This window comes from Oxyura jamaicensis, chromosome 6 (assembly GCF_011077185.1).
Source record: "Oxyura jamaicensis isolate SHBP4307 breed ruddy duck chromosome 6, BPBGC_Ojam_1.0, whole genome shotgun sequence".
NCBI lineage: Eukaryota > Metazoa > Chordata > Aves > Anseriformes > Anatidae > Oxyura > Oxyura jamaicensis.
The window spans coordinates 33,044,598-33,065,906 of NC_048898.1; the positions used below are offsets into that span (position 1 = coordinate 33,044,598).

Sequence of the window (21,309 nt, forward strand, 5' to 3'; positions counted from 1 at the left end):
TTTTTTTTTTTTTTTTTTTTTTGTAATTAATTAAGGTAATAAGAAAAGGTGCACCTTGTTCTTGTCTGGCATTGAAGGCAATCAGAATAATAACAGAGCCAATTTGGTAAAATCTTTCCTCTAACTCCCTCCTGAATTAACCTTTCGATTCAAAAGATACACCCAGGTGCAGTCAATCCCCAGGAAAACAGAGCAAAGCAACCCAGGCGTGGGCTCTGAAGACCAACTCTCTCACCCTCAAAGCAGCTGTCAATTACCTTAACTAACAAATGCAGATGCAAATGATATTCGGGGGAAGAAAAAAAAAGGCAAAGGTACTGAAAGGTAAGATCACAGAGTTTCACTCTGTACATTCAGGATCCGTTTTTAATATGCTGTGTGGGGAATTAGGGCTGTTACTCTCATTAAGACTATCTGGAATCATGTATCTAAATCCCCACGCAGCAAACTGGAAATATATATACCCCTCTGAGTATAGCTAGAATTGCAACTGGATGACTAGTAATATATGTTTTTTCTATTATCAGAGCTGAAGAAAGACTTTAAAACTAATGAACAAAGACATGCAAGTGCAATGCCATGGGAGATGCAACAGAAAACTCGAAGAAAGGGAAAGCAGAATGACGTTGTCAGTAAAATTCAGTGAATAGGTATCCGAGCTGTAAAAGCTCAGCCGCTTACAGGAGAAAAAGTTAAGGAACAAAATCATAATTGAATCTGGAGAGAAGTTGTTTTTGCCTCTGTGCAAGAACCAAAAAGACAACAGTTCAATTCTTAAAGAATGACTTGGAGAAAATCATGTGACATTGGAGGAGTTAAAAATATTCTGTAAAACCAAGACTAGATTTTCAAAAGGTTTTTTTTTTTTTTTTTTTTTTTTTTTTTTTTTTGTCAAAGAATCCTTGATCTCTGAGTAAAATGAGCATATTGTTTTACTGTAAAGTATCTTTTTACGTTTTCCTCCCCTCCCTTCAGGGCGTTTTGCTAACAGGAAGTGACCTTGTATTAGAGCAGGTTAAGCTTGCCTTTCCTTGAAACATTGTCAATTCAAGCAAACATACACTTTTCCATTGTTACTACATTTTTTTTTCTTTTTTCACTTTACATCAGGATAAAGCAGCTTTTCATACTTCCATATAACTCTCTTCTTCGTATTTCACTGTGGATTTCTGACAATTCATGACAAAATGCTTCTTTGAAATGGCCAAAGCTCATCTTAGCAGACACACAACACCACAAATCCTCCACCAAGTAAGCCAGACAAGATGTGGCTGGGGAAGGAGACACAGAGTGATGATTCCTTGTATATCTATAATGAGATCAAGCATCACCACTTTAGGTAGGCTCAACATTATATACCACACATCAACTACTTTTTTTTTTTTTTTTCCTCCTCCCTTTACTATTAGTAAAATCCCCATGCCCTGGGCTGCTGAGCTCTCCCAGACCTCTGTAACGGGAGCTGACAGTGCCAATATCCCAAGCAGACAGGGTCAGCAATTAATACACCTTAAATGTAAGAAACTTGTACTGTTTTGGAGATTTAGACCCAGGCCTGCGTAGGCGTAGGTTGTACGAGCAGTGATCCAAAATCCCAACCAAGGCTGCAGCCTACTGATGACAAAGACTGATGACTCAATTCCTATCACGCATCCAGCATTACCATTGCTAAGCCATACGGTCTTATAAGTAAACAGACTGCATCATCTCAACAGGCTGGTAACACAGAAAAATGGAAACACTGAGAGCAGTGACAATATTATTAGTTATTTCAGTGTGTGTCAAGGCATGGAAGATAGGAAGGATAATTTATCGTTCAGATCACAGCTGGGGAAAGGACATTGCTTTTAATCAGTCAACAAGCTACAGTCAGCAAGGAAGGCTACAAAATTCAGACATTTTTACTAAAATTTCTGCTGATCAGCAGTGAGACCTATGCCCCGAACTGCCTTTTGATGTTTGTCAAATTGCTTGTTTGCAAGAGGCAGTGTCAGGACTGTTCAGCATTAACATCCATGGAAACTCTCCATGTTACAAAAAATCCTGACAAAAACGTAGCTCTGCCTGTGCTCCCTAATCAAAATATAATACTTAACAAGGTTTACTTTTCAACAGAGAGCTGAGGCTGGATCCTGAAAAACAGGGCTTGGCCACGTCCTCAGCTCTAGTTCTGGAACTGTCACAACCAAAAGGCAAAGCAATTTTGCAAGCTTAACCAAAGAGAATCAGCCACGCTGTTACTCCCGGTGAAGATGTCATTGTACCTGTGTTAATGCTTCTTCAAACAACCCTGCCCAGCAAGGATGAGGCTTCATTATCTCAGCTATATCAATAACACCTCAAGCTAAAAGGCTAGATTAAAAAAATATCACTATTTTTTGTTGTTGTTGTTGTTATTTTCCAGTTATTTTCTTTGGATTTCAAAATGATGTTGACAGCTGTGGACACATTTCTAAGAAAGAAGACGCTGTCTTTTTTTGTAAAAGCTTATATTTGACTGTAGAAAGTTGTAATCATTTAAAAGGGAAAGCTTATCAAGTGTACCTAAGGGCTATTGAGCTTCAAACCTATAATCAGTCCAAAGTAGGAAGAGCTTCTTGATGTCAAGAAGCAGCTTGTTTACAGAAGTAGAGTGTAGTCCAACCCTTGGCTTCACAGCAAACAATATCCCATCATGTGCTTAATCAACAGCGCCTAGCAATAAGTCTCTTTGTGGTGACTTCCAATTTATTTTCTCAAAACCCTTTACAAATAATTCATCAATCTTCTCTCTCGGTGTTAAATAAGCGGACGCCGCTTTAAATATGGAGCTAATACCTGGCGATGTGGTGTTTAGGACAGGATGTGATGCACTGGTTCCTACGGCGCATGGAGAGGCTTGGTGGAACAAGAGCGTAATTTGTAATGACTACAGCAGCCAAAAGGAAACGCTCCTGCCTGGCACCTGCAGGAGATCATCTTACACTCTGACTCATGAGAGTGTGTGATTGCTGCAGAATATTTCAGTGGTCAGGAAATAATCCACCCACATTATTTGATTCGGCTGCCTGCACCAGTGCATTACCAACACCCAGCTGGTCAAGAATAGCATTTGTATATTTTTTTTAGCATTTTTCCCCTTTGCTTCCTATGCGCTGGGACAGCATAAAAGGAAAAATATTCCCTTTTCATTAAACCTTTCATAGAATATCCTGAGTTGGAAGGGACCCACAACAATCACTGAGTCCAGCTCCTGAAACCTTTTATAATTTGGAGGTTGGTCAAGCACCTGATAATTATTTTCTCACTGACACAAATTGATCTTAGATTTTAGAGTCATACATTGAATCATCATTTTTCTTGTCATGCCTTTTGGCCATGCTACACCAAAGCTGTGTCTTTAACAAACCAAGGACTCCCAGGCAACTGGTCCTCAGACAGAAAGGATCTCTGTTCATATTATTAACTATCAGATGAATGGCTATTGAAACAACTTCAAAATTTGCTGCTGTGCTTATGAGATGTTCTCTGTAACACCTGCATAACAAAAAAAAAAATCTTGGAGTTGGATGTCCATGCTTGCATTTTAAGGATGTCATCTTAGAAGCTATCGCGTGCTATTGTAGTGATTCAAGAAGTAATCTGATGCAGTGTGACTTTAAAAAAAAAAAAATCAGGCTGATTTAAAACATTTAAATGGTGATTTGCAGAGTGAGAAATGCACCGACCACTTGGTATTCTCATCATGTCAAAGACACCTAGTTGTTCAGCTCTTTCTGATAATTTACCACAGCCAAACTGAGCCAAGTATTCTTTTTGCAGACTGCAGAAGAGTGGCTCCTACACTAAACCAAGTGTGAAGAAGGGGAAAGTCAGGCCCTTTACTCTAGTGGCATAATGCGGTTACCAAATACACATAGCCCTTCTCTTTCTTTTAATCATTATTTTATTTATTTCAATATCCAGTCCTCCACTGCTTTCCCTGAGTGCTGACAAGTGACTTTCCCCCTCCAGATCCTTTCACTTCAAATTGTCTCACGTTTTTACCAACGGTTGCAGTAAAAGAAAACAATAGAAAAATCAAATCCTTAACTCTCACATACCAAAACCAGGAGGGTTTTGGGCCTTCAGCAGACAATACGATTGCCTTGGGGGAAATAATGCTAACTCAGCAGGTTCATTTCTGGAAATGCTGTCCATAATATCGTTACGGACATATAATAACCAACCCCAAATGTCCATGGCTGCTTGTTGCCTGAAACTGCAGAGAAGTTGTTAAAGAAATCACCACATAGAAAAGCATGACTGCTGTAATCACAGCCAGGGTCACTGGGACATCTAATGAATGAACCACCACTGAAGCATCAGTCCTGTCAGAAGCCAGCCTTGAGCATCACCTCATCCCCTTACTTATATCCATCACCTGTGACCTCCAGTGGTAGTTAACTATCCATACAATGGGGCATTAGGCCACATCACTCTTCTGAGTCCCTGAGTTTTTTCTAAATAAGGGGAGTAAGAAGGAATGCCCCACAACACTATTCTCTTGTTTTTCCTCTTAGACCCAATGAGCCTCCTCACCCCTCTCTTTGTCACACCAGAGGATGGGGCAACTGGCAGTCAGTGTTTGAAACAAGGGCCAAAGCTCAAGAGTCCACTCTGTAGAAGTGAAAAGGCCCTCCTGAGAATAGGGGACATCTCCTTCTAAACAGGGATTAAAAAGCTCCAAGATAAGGAGGGGCAATTGCCCATCACACAGGCTGGGGTCTGTGTTGAAGGGTGGCAGCATCTTCTAGAGTCACTCATAACCGAGGGCTGCAATTCCTCACTGAGTTTTCAACATCTATAAGGACTAGTCCTCAACTTCTCAGCGTCTGATACAGTACATGAAGGTCACATTGCAGCGTGACAAAGATCCAATGACACAAAACGTCTAGACTAAAGAAAATTGACAACCTCCTCAATTTTAAATTTATACCAGATGAAGTGAAACATCAAAGGAGACCCTTCTAATAGGCTTTTTGGCATGTGGTGCTTTGTTCTTAACAAGTCAGCACCAGCTGCTATGTCCATAATGCCAAGTCAGTAATGTCCCTGGCCAGATTCTTGGCTGATGTAAGTCAGCGTAGCTCCTCTGAAAGCAGATATTTCTATTGGTTGACATCAGCCAAAGATCTGACTCCTCATGTTTAGCAGGTGCATGCTAAAGTAAAATCTTCTGTGACATATTTCACATTTCTCCTGTCTTCACCATCACTACTGCTATACACATTCTCAGGCTGGGGAGTTAATTAGCATCAGCTGTAGGTACTCAAGTTTCTATACAATAAATTCCATACTCTAAGGAACAACTTTCTTCTAATTATATCTTGTTTATATATAATACATATATATGTGTACGTATATACAGACGGGCATGCACTAATCTTGTATTCTAGGCTATTTTGTGGTGACTTCCCATAAACAGAAGGTCAGGTGAGAACATCAGGTAGGCCACATTCATTCATTGCAACATTTCAACTGCTATTTAATAGTTGAAAGTAAACACTACTAATACTCTTCAGTTTTAAGACTTCCTACTGATTACCATGAGTATATATTAGTTTAAAGGTGACCTCCAAATATTTGCCTGATATAAATGTCTCAAATCCCAGAAGCTTTCAATACATTTTTAAAACTAAAATATTCTGTTTTGCAGATATCAGCATACTGAAATCCCACAGCTCCCACTGTTTTGATTTTACTCCAATATAAGTATCAATACATACATATGCAGATAGCAACACTAAATTAAAAAAAAAAAAAAACACTCTTGAAACAATTAAAATTTAGTTATTTCCTCCTTAGCAAACATCCTGCTAGATTCAGCACTTGTTATGAAACTCCTGTTTAAGAGGAAACAGAAGTCTATAACCATCTGGGTCCCTCAACACCCCAAAACACCAGATTCCACCTCAGTTTTCTCTGTAAACTATCTTGTATTGCTTTAATTAAGTAAATTATGCTTTCAAGTTACCTGATGTTCTCTTTGGGGAAAAACTATAAGCAACTACACTACTAGCTGGCTCTTCTGTCTCGTTCACTGATTTAAATGTATTTTCCTCCTCCTGAGCACTGCTGGCCACCACTATTTATTCTCCATTCCTGAATTCTGCAGCAGAAGGGGTGCTGGTAGTGCAGCCCCCTGAGACTCCCCCATGCCCAGCACACGCTTCCACCCCCGCCCACAGTCACAACCACCCCCATTGCATCACATTCACCTCCAAACGCTGACTCATGAGCACATCATAATCCTCTTTCCCCACCTTCAGCTATCTCACCAGCACGGCGAGCGCTGCATCCTCCATGCTCTCCACAGCTGAGCATAGGCTGTGACAGCCCATGCAGCACCCACCACCTCAACTGGATTTAAATTTCTCTCCATCACAGCTATTTTTCCTTAATAACACTACCTGGCAGTTCTGGGTATGTCAACTAAAGAAAAACACAGGTGTAGACGCCATAAGAGTTGAAGTGCTAGCAGAAATCATCTATAATAAAACTTGGTTTATAACAAAGCTGAGGTCTGTGAAGGTGCTCAGGCATCAGGATGTTTATGATGATCTAAGCTTAAACAGATAAATTCAGATGTTGGCTATGTAAGATTTATAAAAGTGATGATTTTGTCTGATCAAGAGGTTAAAATGAAAGTAAATGTGCCCCTTTTCCTTCTCCTTGCTCCTTTTTAATAATTCAGTATAGCATCAAGTAGGTAATATATCATAAAAGATGGATGGAAAACTAGATATTCATGTGCAATATATTCTCCATGAAGGGTAGGTGAGAAATTAAGATTAAAAATGCTCCTGTCTTTAACAGAAACAAGACTAATCTTTTCATTTTTAACTTACCTTGTATTTATGAGACATTAGCTACAGACAGTAAAGGAAAGTGCTGCATTGACTTAAAGGCAGCATTAGCAAGTTCTGACAGCTTGTTAGAAGTAGTGATTGAAGGCCAGGTGATCCACATCGACTGCCTGTGACGAGGTCCTCATGAAGCCTGGCCCATGCTTATGTTTGGCTGTATCTCTCCTGTGTATCGCTCCTGTGGCTCGCAGTGGGGACATTTCTCATTAGTGGTCACATGTGCTCCTCAAGCTGCCCACAAGATTTATATGCTGACCACCCATTTAAAGTGAACGCAATTACCTCCTACATCTCTATGCCCTCCCATAGCTGAAGACTGACTTCACACGCAGCCTGGATTTTCCAGAGTTAGAGTCCAATTTCTTGCTGGATAATGGAGGTGAAGCACCAAAAGCAGTGGAGCCAGTAGATGACACAGTCCATAGTGATGAAGTCACGAAGTTATAATCCATCCTTGGGATGATATGACACAAGGCATGGCTTTGAATGCTAAGGCTGAGAGTTTTGGATTTCTAGGTATAATTACCAACCATGAGCAGAGCCCAGGATTTACATTTCATAATGTGCCTAAAATATCCTTCTGATATGTGGTGAGATGTGGAAATATATACCTCTGGAGATTATCTGGCCCAACCTCCTGCTGAAAGAAGGGCTTTAGGTTAGGTTATCCAGGTCCATGTAAAGCCAAGTCTTGAACATTTGGATTTCAACATGAAATACTATGAGTAATACTATAAGGAGAGTTGTCATTACTTTAGTGAAGTCACATGAAAAATTAGGAAAAGGCAGTCCAAAGAGACCATGACACAACCAGCCCCACAGGAAACAGCAAAGCTGGCCCCTGTGAAACAGAAGTATGGGGGTGCTCATTCCTCTTCGGGTACTAATAAAACAGCCTATACATCCTGGAAACTGCATTTACAGATTTCATACAGAAAAGTCTATTTTTCTATTTTTTGGCCATGGTGATATTATTACCACTTGAATTTCTGCTGGCAGGAAGCTATTGCCTACAGCTGCAAACTAATATAAACTCAAACTTTCTGGGTCATCAGAAATGTGACGGACAAAGAGCTCTCTGCAGTTCCTCCATCCGTAAGATAATTACATTAAAGTATTAACATGGTGTCAAAAGTTGTTTGTTGCCTCTAACGTGCTAGTTCTTCCTTCTTCTTAAACATTTCATTTCACAGACACCTAATTGCATAAACATATAGCAGACCTTAACGTGAATGGATTTGAGCTAGTAAATGTTGGAGGAAAAGGTACCTAAAAAGCACCTGGGAGTCTGTGGTGGTATAAGGAACTTTGCTGATGGGGCAGTTGTCACTTTGCTGTGCTGGTAAAGCAGCATCATGCTATACAGGTCTTGCAGTTTTGAGCTGTGTACACAGAAATGCCAAAGCACAAAGCAGGAAGGTAAGTGTCCCATTACAGCTTTTATGCCTTTAGATAATTAAAACTAGTCTAGAAAAAATAAATAAAAATAAAATCTGTAGGACCATATCAGATTTATACCAGAAAGGAATATTGGACTTAACAGATCCCTCTCTCATTTCATCATTTTTTCAAACTAAGGAGAGCTGCGTTTTTCATTTTCTCCCAGGTTAAAATTGTACCAAATGCCTTTCATTTTAATGTGCAGTGTGGATGTCTCATGAATTGAACTGTGTTTCTTGTGATCTGTCACATTTAATGGCTGACAGCTATGCAAGAGCTCATTACTTTGGGAATCCTGGTGAGAAAGGCTGTTCTTGTGAAGCATTATACTGGCTGCTTATACAAACTTCACACAGGAAAGTTGTAGTAAGATGATAAACACCTTCTTATATACTACAAAAGGTCTGATCAAGAGAAGCATATATCTTTACATTCTACATTATTGCTTACACAAATGGTGGAAGCAGTTAAGAAGGTAACACTTCCCATATTTATTTACACCTGTATTCTTGTGTACACAAATGGTGGAAGTCGTTTTTCAAAAACCAGTATTTCTCAGCCAGTTACCTCACTTGTTTCCTTTTTTCATAAAAACTGGAGAACCACGAGCAATCTTCTATATCACTTTCTAGTTGCTTCTAGTAAAAGTGATCCTTTTACAGTGACCACTGTATCACCAAGCCCATGACAAATCTCAATGTTATTCTAATCCTTGTTTCTGTGATGCATCACAGGGAGACGTTGGATGCTGCTGAACAAAGCCTTGAATACTTGGTACTGCCTATGAAAATTTCAGAAGGGCATAGTTACTTTAAATTAGGTTGCTATGCAATGAAGTTTCTTGCTGGAAGACCCTGACCTTGCTGATAATTTTCTTAAGGGTTAAAACACGAGGCCTCTGAATAAAGCAGCATCTTTTCATTATTTGTTTCTTGATAACTGCAAGAGCAGCAAGTGCAGAAGTAACACCAAGGTGAAAAGGAATTGCAGGGCCCAGGTTTTGTACTTTGCTCCAGCCCATCAGACACCACGCAACTCCTCATCTTTCTCTCTCTCCCTCTTTTTTTTTTTTTTTTTTTTTTTTTCTCCTTTATAACTGCTAGGATGTGGGTACAAATGAAATTTAGGAGATAGCTTACTCTCACATACTGGCCCTTAGATGAAAAAGGATGTGTAAGTACAAGGTAATTGCAATTAATTGTAGCCCAAGGTTGCAGGATACACAGGGGGTAAGTTTCAACCTTAGTGCCTTTGGTAAAAAGCAGACTCATTGACATTCTTCCCATCCACGCTCCCTTTCTGGTGAGTCAATAAACTCAGCTGTGGTTATTCAAGTGCACTGTAAAATAGCTGCTGCAGTCCAGTGCAGCAGAAGCTATACCACTGTGGGAACAAAGCAATCCCCACGGTATCTTTCCCATTCCTGAGAGCAACATTGCAAAGAAAATTTTATGTTTGCAAAATGCTTGGAGATATTTGGAACAAATGTGTTAAAGATTTGCAAAACATACCTGAAGCCATCACTTACAAACACCTAGGCTTATTACTATGGCCTTCTAAATAACAAAATCCAAAAGCAATATCATTTTGAGTTGTAAGGAGCACACAACCAAGTTCAGTACAGAAACCTCATTCTTAATCACACATCTTGAAATTCAGCCCTTCCAGAAAGAAAGGTAATTATTTTGAGGGCTAATCGCTTGCATGTTGCTGAGAGAAAAATAAATAAATTACACTTATAAATGGTTAAAATAGAGGTTTCGTGCTGAAAACACAGGCAGAGTTTTCTCTGTCATCTGGTGAACAGCATGCATCACAAGCATGGCAAATATATTCATAGTAGTCCTGGAACTGAAAATGTCTGGTTTGTGCTCTGACTCAGCATGCCTTTGCAGAAGCAGATTACTGTTATCTGCTCACGTAAAATCATTGTGGTGGGTCTGTTCCAGCCTGAACCTCTGCTCCACTGGACTGAGGTTTATGGAAATTACTTACCTGCCTCATCACTTGAATTAGGAAGATGGAAAGAAAATGTAGTGTGATAGCTGCCAGACTGCTTATTGTCATGTTGCTTTGTTGTTATGGTATTACGTCCTTTGGGTATATCAAACGCTCGAAGTTCAGAGGCACAGACACTTTTCAAAGGGTATTTAGTACCCAAACAGACCTCATCTGTTGTCTGTTTATTAATTACATTATTTTCTGTTAAACCTGCACTCCAGTTTGTTATGAGTGGAGCCTTGTTTTCCCTTAGGAGCTGTGTCTGAAGTACCTCCTCTATTGGCTCTCCATTAGCTATGCCATCTACTCCATCTGCTGTTAATCTAGACGAACTACAGTTTATATGGAAGGACAATGTCGATCTATGCATTTTTTGGCATTTAATTCGAGGCTGGACAAGGCACACATTGAGTGACTTGTCTATGTAACAGATAGTATTTGGACACTGCTGAGAAACCTGAAGGTGGACAGATGAGATGAACGAAGGCAGTACTTTCTCTCTCCCATCGCTGTTTTGAAGACCCTTCTCCTTGTTTCTGTGGTTGGAAAACCTCTCACGCAGCTCTTCACCTGATTTTGAGCAACATTCAGAAGCCTTTGATGGAGTGACATTTTGGTTTGCTTGGCCAGGTGGAGGCCGGTGGTGGAGGTCAACAGGGACCTTGCTCAACGTGGGGGATGCAGCATGGGGCGCTGGCACGGCCCTGGATCTCCATGCTGGGTCACTGGAGCCCGCAGAGACACGTCTGGCTGTAATAGTTATGGAGGCAAACCCTTTCCACTGGTTCTGACGTTGTTTTTCATTTGTGGTGGGAGAGTCCAGTGAAGAGGTGGTGTCATCTAAGCATGCCTGAATTTCTAATCTGCTGGGAAGGACCATAAAGGCACTGTTAATGTTGACCAAATCATGGTTAGCCAAAGATTGCTTCAGATGATAAGCACTGGGCTGTGGGATTGCAGACTGCATCAGCAAAGCAGACCAATTTTCTTTTGATTTATTCTCATCAATCATCTGTGAAATGACTATTGGTGAAATCAATTTTGTACTTGTTGATGACAAAGATTCCTGCAAATGAAAAGATCCAAATTATCAACATATTCTATCATAATATATCTAAACTATTTCTCATCTACCATATATTACCATAGTTCAAAATATCTTGTTAAATTTCTATTCATATTCAGTTTTCTCTCCCTTCATTTTAAAATACACACTCTTGAAATCAGCTCTGCATTGTCTGGGAGGTTTCACTGAAAAACTCATCCAATGTAATATATATATATGTATATGTGAATTAAAAAGGCCCATGCGTGTCATCATGTGCTGGAGAGAGCATGTGGGCATCGGGGTCATGGCTGCTCTACAACCTCACGGGTTAAAAGCATGGAAAAACTTCTCTGCGGTCCCTTCACAAAAGCAATATAATTTCCTACATGGGCTACAAGTGCTATTTTAATTCATCAATTCCTTCTTGCCTGTCATTAATTGTTAGCACATATTAACTGTAAAACCACCTATGTCCAAGTTTGACTGACAGTGGCCCAAGTCCATGTGTCTGACCATGACAGTAAACATCTTGACAGACCATTACTTCACTTGGTGTGACAAAAGGGGTGTTTGTATGTTAAAGCTATCCAACAGAGAGTAAATCTGAGCTTAAAATCTCCTGCCATTATCATCCACAGAGCTGGTCATATAGGTCACATGCAATAAGGCATCTCTTTGGTGCTGTAAATTGGCTGATTAGATTGCTCCTGACCCATGTTCCTAGATCTCCTGATCCTGACAGAAAAAAAAAATATATATACAAAAATAAAATAATAATTAAAAAAACACCACTGAATTCTCATTCAAAATCTGAGGATTTGCTCCATAATGAAAGCTCACTCAAGTTCGTTCAGGGTTTAGGTGCCATTTGCTAGCTTGGACTGCTCCTGCTTATTGTGCATTCATCTCAGATTGTATCTGAGCATCTACATCATCTGCTAATCAATGCCAGTGCTTAACAAGTATTTCACCTTGCACTGAAGCCCAAGAGGAAAACCATTTCTGAGCTCCTGTCCCCCATGTGGGGAAATAACACAGAATAATGCCTCCTTTGTAGCTCTTGGGAAGGCTGATTTGGGAACCCAAATATGTAGAGTTAGATTAAGAGTTTATTAACGAGGTGAAACGTCAGGTAAATTTTATCAACTCTTTAAACCAGCTGCCTGTGGTTTTGACAATTCAATAATTTTGCAGCCCTAGGGAAAGCATTTTCTTCCTTCTTTGTTTCTTTCATGGCTTGTAACAACATTTGCCTTATATTTTCAGCACTGCATTTACTTCTACCTAAAGGTTTAAGATCTTTGCATAGCTTCCAAAGCTCTTGACTTCCCTGAGATTTTTACAGGTCACAGAAGAAGAATGTTCCTTGAAATACTTCTTTCTGTGGATGCCACTCTTGCTGCAGTAGTTGATTTGACTTTTTTTTTTCTTTTGTTAAGGACTGTACAGTTGGAAACTTCTTGCAAAAGTCCAAAGGCATGTCAAAAATGTTCTCTATTAGCTTCAAATTCAAATATTAGATAACTCACTTCTGCTTGAGTATACATACTATTCCCTCCTCCCAACCTTTGGCAAAGAAATGAATCTTTACGGTTTGACCAGATGTCCTATGCTCATTGGGAGTTTTCAAGCCTCACTGCATCTTGTGAAAAAAATATGCACTAACACCGAGTAATTGTGGTGAACTGAAAACCTCAGGCTTTATCTAGAGAACATCTGAGACAGAGTGTACTGATACTTGGGATACCACTTAATTTAGTCTCCTGAGAGGTTTTTAACAACCTTTTCCCCCCCACAAAACAAGCATCTCTTTTCCTCTCCAAGAGCACACAGAACTACAGCCTCCTAAACATTGCTTTATTTGGCTTTTTGGCTGCCTAAGCTGAGCTCAGTTAAACAAAACCACGTCCAAACACACTGCTCAGCCATCGGTGACTGTTTTTAAACCCGAATGCATTCTGCTGACTGTTATCTACCCATTACTTATTTATCATACCTCCACGGAGCTTGATTTTCTCTCTGTAGCACTCTCCTGCTGGAGGCCCGTGCATGTCCTGTTACTGCCCCACTGTTTTTGTGCTGCTCCTGGGAAACAAATGCAGGGAAAGAAACGTTATCATCAGCGTCCTGGAGGAGATGAGTGATAAAGTGTGGTTTCAAACCAAGAACAGGCAGGAGGGAAAAAGCTCTGGTAAGTGATCCGATTGCCCTGGGAGCCGGTTACAGGAGGGATTGCATTTCTCCTCCTTCCCAGGAGAGGAGCTTGAAGCACCACTGGGATCCTGTTGTGAAGAGGTGTTTGGGGACAGTCTCGCAATCTGTTCAGGGCTGATCACAGCTTGAATCTCTCTGCTACTTGTTTACCTGGCTTTAGGCATGTGTCCGGAGTAATTAGGGGAGATGCAAAACAAGGGCTTCAACAAATTTCACTTTTGTGTGGTTTGCAGAACCCAAGAGCACAAATGAGCACATTAATGAACTGGATGCTATGAGATCCATTTCATTTGGACTAAGTCACATTTAAACAACTATAGCAATTTTAAAGCATATTCACAACCTATGTGATAACATCAGTTGAGTGATACCTCTTACATCATTACATCAACCTCTAACTTTGTGATCAGCTTTTGTTTCCTGTGAGGGCTAACTCTGCCTTTTACAAAGAACTAATTGCCATGTAACAGAAAGTCTAGGACACTATAATGATGTTTGCTGTCAGTACCTATGCCAGGAATTGTTACTTTCTATTTGGTAAATTCTCTGGATGGAAATCTCTTGACGTTACTAGCTATTTCTTTATATCAACAAGTCAATCTATTGGTAAGATTTTATTTTCCTTCTTCTTTAACATAGCTTGTCTGCCACAAAAGTTGATTTTTTTTTTTTTAGCAAGCAGAATTTCAGTTTATATGTAACAATACATTAACAAAGAAATATAAATCAGTTCCCCTTTAAAAAAAGTGCCCATTAAACCATACCCACCACAGCAGGCTTTATGCATCACTTTGCATACAGATAAAGAATAGAAGGGAAAGAGGGGGAAAGTATCAGGTCTATCCCCCACCAACTGGTTTCCTTGAGTCCCACCTTGAGACAGCAATGACAAAATACTATCAGGTTGATGAACTTTGTGCTTTAATAAGGTATACTTTAACACTTTGCTGGCACTGCTCTGAGACACCAGTGCCACTGTGTATATACATAGCTGGTACTGAGCAACAGAAAATCCTAAGCAACAGAGAAAACCTCTGGACTCATTAGCCACAGTATGGGAAAAAAAAAGAATCCAGAACATAGCTGGAAGGGAAGGCCTACTGCACGTTTTTTGGCAAAGAAATAAAGCAGAGTTGAAATCAGTGAAAATGCAGTGAACATGACCTAGCACTGAATCATGGTACCTGCTGGCATAAATCATGGCTGAGATGCCCTTGGAGCCTGCTCCCCATTGTTGCGATGCACAGCAAAAAGGAGGTGCTGCTACTTCTTGGAAGGACCAGAAGGATGGGTCCTGAAGGGACAAAGTCCACCCATGTCCACAAGGAGCAGAGAGTGGTAACTGCTGGGAGGGCTTCATGGAAAGGCATTGTCAGCATATCAGGATCCTGCTGAATTACACGTGAACACTTCTGCAATGAAAACCTGCCACATATGGTGTCTTTCCTACTTTTTTTAAACAACTCAATAGGACATAACTTGCAGAGAAGGATAAAGATGAAATCGTTGGATTGAGTTAAGGCAAGCCCTCGAGAAATCCAGAGGTTTCACAAACAAAGCGGATATAATTAAGGCAGCAACTTTGCTATCAACATTTTCCTCAAATAGTTTACAGTAAGAAAACCACAGTTGTCTCAGGTCGAGCTGAGAAGCTACAACAGGAGAACATCATCTTGTGAATGTCAAGAAGTGTGCAAAGAAATCCCAAATTCTGGCTTGAGATAAATCAGACCTAGGAAGATGTTTTGCCAGATGGTCTTTCATGAGTTTCATTCAAACGTATTTTCAGCACAAGAGAAATTACTGAATACCACGGGGTCAAGCAAGAACAAGTTGTCAAAGTCCACAGAGTAAATTATGTATAATCTGTAAATTATTCTTAAAAATGTAACCACCTGTGATAGCGATAGTAAGACCTTCCAACTTCACACAGACCTTTTGAAGCAGCTCGGTTAATTCTTAATCATTTAACTTTAAAAAGTAGCTCTTTCTGGAGCAGGAGATATAGGAAGTGAGGTGGGAAGAGAAGGGAATATGTATTTTCTTTGCTAAACCATCCAGAGAGGAGTTTTGCATTGAATTTTGTATCCTATCCTGTTCAATGACATTCTCATGTTACTATGGGAATCCTATGGTTGAAAAACACTCAAACTTTTGGCAAGTCATTTAATCTTGTTGCTGAAATAGATTAAATGACAGTGGTGGCAAAAGCTCCGGTAACTTCCCCATTATTAAGTATAGTCTTGGAAGCTTCACATTAGTTCATTAATGTCATTGGAAAAAGCAAAAATCCTTTAAAAAAAAGAGCTTGAATCTGTGTTTGGAATGAAGACTCTTCAGAGAGTACAAGGGTTTAGCTGAGATGTGTCCCACGCAGAGTTTTCGTGCAGATTCTCATTGCTGACAGAACACACAGCACTGTAACTCTTGTTACACAATGAAATGCAAAGTTCAGCCTTTCCTTGGTGCGAAAGCATGAAAGAAATGACATTTCAAGTACTTTCTATCTCTATGGGGAGAACAAGAGAATTATTTCTCACCGAGTTACATCCTGAGGATTTGCTTAACCTCCCCAGCCCTTCCCTTCCCACCGTGACCCACCTCTCCAGCTAATGAATGGGAGAGGCAGTGAGGAACGGAGGAGCAGTTCCTGGCCTATGAACTTTGTCCTATTGCATCTTCACCCCCTTTACCACCGCCGCCCCCCGCCCCCCGTGCTGTTTGTTGAACCAAATGATACGCTCCTTGGCAAGGCATCTGGACATCCGGCTGCAGACCAGGGTTTTCCTAATTACAGAGTGCAGCTGGAACCGATTCTCCCAGTCTCGAGTGCCTGGATGTCTGCCTCAGGCCAACTGGCAGCCGGCTCGGATAATGATTCAGAAAAGATGTACTCAGAACTCAGCTTGCTGAAGCACAGATAAATTGCAAAGGTGAGGGTGCTGGTGAAAAATAGTGCACCGTGAGTATTTGGCATGCACGGGGACAGCCTGGTTTGTAGCCAACCGAGGTTTTGTACAGCACTCAAGACTCTCATGCAAACAAGCTGTGGAAAACTCTATTGTACCAGTGTTGCAGGTCTTTGCTGGAAGCGTGCAAACTACCGTGCTGGGGTGGCCTTTGGTGACAGCCAAAGTGACACCAGACAGAGCTGGAATGACTTTAGAGCACTCGCCCTGTCCTCCTCTCCAGTTTTTGTCATGAAAGTTGCATGTTTCATTCATTTACTATTCATACGCTGACAAATTTCAAACGCATGTCAGCGCTTCTGATCTGTTCTGTTCTGCTCCAAGCCCCATGCTGACCACATCTGACATCCCCTCTGAGCCACCAGCATCACCTCAAAATGAACTCCTGGAGCCTCCAGCGCTTCCCTCAAAACACAGTAAAACAGCACTGCAGAACACACACACCAGTATGAGAAGGGGAGAACTTCTCAATTTCACTAAGAAATGTCATTTTTTGTTGATCCTTAGCCCATCACCTAAAAGATTTCCAAGGAGAGTTAGGCTCTCTTCCAGGTCCATGGCTGCTGGGGTCACTTCAGTCCCCAGATCGGTGCCATCAGTGCCCAAAACCACACAAATTTCACCCTCAGTGCCTGGGAGCTAGAGGACATTGATGGCTTGGCTTAGGCACAGGACCAAGAGCAATCACTCAGTTAAGACAATGTCTTTGGCATAACTTAAAATGTTTTTCAAGCCTTTTTCTCTTGTTAGGCATTATTCCCATTTTAAGTTATCTGTGGCTAAACCATACTATTAAAACCAACCTGGAGAAATTCTTTTTTACTTAATTCTGTTTAAAACATCATATTTGTTTAAATATTCTGAGAGTTATCTAATCCAAATACCTGTGGAACTCTTGAGGAACAGAGTGTCATCGTTAAAGATTCACTGTTTTCCCTCTCTGAAAGGGCTGGAAGAGATCATAATTCACTTTTGGAAATCTGAAGTGAGTCATCCCAAAAAACCATCCAGACATTACAGATATGCCTAAGATGAAAGCCAAGTCAGAATAAACACCAGAACCAAATCCGCTTCTCCTGGTCTTCTTCATGTGTCATAAAGAAACAATACCATAAAACTGCAGAGAGTACTGTCAACTCTAAAATAAATCTGAACAACCAAGCTAAAGTGCGTATGTACAGTACTAAAAGTAGAGAGACAAGTGCTGAAAATCCCTCATTGTGCTTGAGTTCCTGCTGATATTAAATTTATTTATAGGGAATCTGCTGAAGAATGTTGGGTTTGCTTGTTAGTGGAGAGAGCGATGCATCTCCAGAAGGCCCTGGCGCAGGCACGGTCTTGCCCTCCTTCAGGGATCCTAAGCCTTCTGAAGTGATCTCCAGTCCAAGAAGGATGCGATGTGTCACATCGATGATGGTCTGACGGCAGCATCCCAGTGAAGGTGGGGCACAGGCATGTGCAGGCAGGAAGGTGACCCCACAGCCACACACGGATTTTACCTTCCTTATGCTCTTATAAAAATACACCTGATTTTCATCTCCACGGGGTTTGACATTCAGCTACCTTCATGTAAGAGCAGACAGCAATTTTTTCTAAGTTAAAATACTTAAGCAGCACACGTTGTCATCCTGATAGCTCAAACACAGCTAGAAAGCACACTGTACTTACCCATCACGAGAGGATGGCAGAGGGAGAGTACATCAGTCCTGTTACAGCATTTTTTGCTGCACCTCTTGTTACAAGTACCAGGCACCTACTTACAATGGGGGTCAAATGCAATATAGATTTAAAGGGAGAGAAAGCAGCTGCCAGCTCTTCTTGAAATCTTTCTTGCAGTGAAAAAAAGCCAAACCCAATATAAACAAGTACCTTGCCACAAAAGAAAGTGCTTGAACACAGTTGTACAAAGATAACAGTATTTTAAGGCAGCTTTGCTGGGAAGATTTTCAAATCAGGCTAAGCAACGCAGCCTGAAATCATTTCGGTGTGAACAGGATTCATTATGTAAACAAAATAGAAAAATATTTTTTTAAGATGTCAGGATGGATTTTCTTCTATTACAAGCAGCATTGTGAGATTTGTTAACTGAATTATCTCTCCCTGCTTGCACACCTTGAAGCTGTAGCTGGCTGCCTGCAGAGATGATTACAGGATCCGCCACGGAACGGACAAATGAGTTCTGGTCTGCTATCAGAAAGCCAGAAGTCGTAAATCTCTCATTATCCATGCCATTAGAAGCAAGGTGCTCATCAGGGGGCTAGAAAGAGCACAGGAATTATGTCTTGAAACCTATGCATAAGAGAAAAATATTGTGTTTTCATTCCACATTTCTATTGCTCTTTATCTTCACTTAATAAAGTGGGGAATCTTCCCCAGCATATCTGTCACACAAAACCGCACACACACAGAGTTAACTAAGAATATTCTTAATTTTTCCTTTTCACCTTTCTCCTCCACAAGTTTTGTTTTGTATTTATTTCTTGGGGCTTGGGGGTTGTTTTTGCTCATTTGTTTGTTTAAATTTTCAGTGGTGTGGGGAGGAACACATTCCTAGGTTTCTCTAGGCAGCCTAAGCTTATGCTAACAAATCTCGGTTCCTGGACGCAGCAACTAACTCAGCAAACCTGCCGAAGCCCAGCTGTGTGGACATAACTCAGGCCAGGGACTCAAATGGAAGTACACAGGAAGATTTAAGCTGACATAGATTTGATTTCTTTAGTCTAAATAACATGGAGCTGGAGCTCTCTTCTGAGATTTTTATAAAATACGGTAGGAATAGGATGGGGAGGCTCGAAGACAGGCTATTAGAGGGCATATCTAAGGCATGGAGAATTGGGTTGAATCATGAGGGGTACTACCATGTAACAGTAAAACCATTTATTTCATAATGTTTCTTCAGTCCTCCTTTTGTTGTGGAAATGGAAGAGATGCCATAAGTATCACAGGTTCCTATTCCTACGGGAGTAGAAGGAAGAAGCTGGGACAAGGAGTGAGTCGCTGAGTGAGTCCCTGGTGCTGATGAGCCAAGCAAGGAGGTCTTGAAGCTCTGTGGCTTCCCCACTCTGATGGCTGGTGGACCAGTCTCTCTCTACAATGCTAAAAGAAAAGCAGTATTGTCCATATATTTCACTGGGATTCTGGGAGATGGGTACTCTGTGTAGCTTGGACACATTTTCCTAAGAGGATTTTGCAAAAAAAGTGAGAGATTGGGCATAAGCAGCAATAAATAAATAAATAAATAAATAAATAAATAACGCTTATCTCTGTCATTTAAAGGCATTCTGAATGCCATTCCTAGTTCAGAACCTTGCACTGAGATTCATTAGTATCTATTGTACCATTATTTGGCTTATGTCAAAACAAAGATGCAAGTAGCAGAAACATTTCAGACGTAAAGAGCTGTTGGAAGCGGTGCTCTACCCCTCCTGAAGTCTCCTTCACAGCATTTTATTAACACGTCCCCATTTTAGTGACCAGGTCCATTTATGAAAGCACAAGAATGTTTAAGACGGACAAAAAAAATTCTTCAGTGACTGTAAACATGACAAATGTTGTGCATAAGCAAACAAAGGAAAAGCAGTGAGGCAGCCAAAAATATATTTATGAAGAGTTATTTTAGCGTTGCTACGTGTATTCGTGTAAAGGCCATAACATACACAAAATTTAATGGTACAAATGAGTTTTGTAAATAAAAATTCTACCAGCGTTACTCAGAACCCGTAGCAATTACAAAATGTGTGCATTGGTCTAACACTGCTCATGTATAATAGGAGCTAGAGGTAATTCAATATTTCTTACCTTTCATCTGCTTTTGTGAGAGCATAACTTTAAGACAAGGAACAGTAAAGAGGGTAAGAGAAAACCTGTGCACTGTCTGCTATGCATGCATTTTGTGACTCAATATATACCCTGCTGCGGGGATTTTGTTTTATTGATTTTTTTTTTCCTGTTAATACTCTTAATACAGTGGTAGCTTCAGGAAATGGTAGATGCTGTGGGTACAGATGCTTTTGTCAAGACATCAAGAGTAGAGATTCCAAAACACATTTCTGTCAGTCCAATTTTGTTTCTAAAGCACACCCAAAAAAAAAAAAATAAAAAATGTTCACATGAGCCAAATTTAACACCAAACAATTTGTACAACAGAACTAAACTCAGTGCAGCACCAGTCACGCCAGATTTAATACAGACCTTTCATGTTACTTTTGTATAAGGGAAGCATTCAGTTTTCTATAATACTTGGGATAGTATTTATTTCTGAAAAGTTGTTCACATTAACTGCTGTGATTACAGACATCAGAAACTGCTTGATAATAGTGGATGCAGAAGGCTAGAAGCAAAGGAAAAATTCAGTGTTCACAGGGTAAGAACACAATAGCCAGGATTTAAATAAGTACAAAGCCTAAAAAGTTCCAAGAGTTCCAAGCCTCTAGATCTATGACGAAGCAAAAAGAAGCCTCTTATTTTACAGGAAGACTACACAGCTCCCACTGATTTCAGTCACCGCTGACTTGCCTCAACTCTAAATCTAGCACCCTTCGTGCAGGTGAACTTGGTAATTATTCTACCACGTAAAACTTTCCAGTTGGTGAGATAATACCTACGCTCGCCTTTTGAAGGGAAGATAAAACAAATCTCTGTTTATGGTGTGTTTTTAACACAGAGCCGTGCTTTGTCTGATGCTGAAAGTCAGCCTTTTTGAGTTCCACTGCAACAGGTCTGGAAACACAGATCCTTCTAGAGATTGAAA

General features: G+C 40.5%; 1 protein-coding gene across 3 annotated transcripts in view; it reads right to left on the minus strand.

Annotated features, from left to right (window-relative positions):
- The window catches only part of C6H10orf90 (chromosome 6 C10orf90 homolog), a 63,377-nt gene that overhangs the window by 19,352 nt on the left and 22,716 nt on the right, over positions 1–21,309 (minus strand). For all 3 annotated transcript variants that reach the window (XM_035330399.1, XM_035330400.1, XM_035330401.1), the window contains exons 2-3: positions 13,373–13,461; positions 10,323–11,394 (exon numbers count right to left, since the gene is read on the minus strand). In XM_035330399.1, the coding sequence (XP_035186290.1) occupies positions 10,323–11,394; positions 13,373–13,461 (1,161 nt within the window). The remainder of the gene's footprint in view (positions 1–10,322; positions 11,395–13,372; positions 13,462–21,309) is intronic.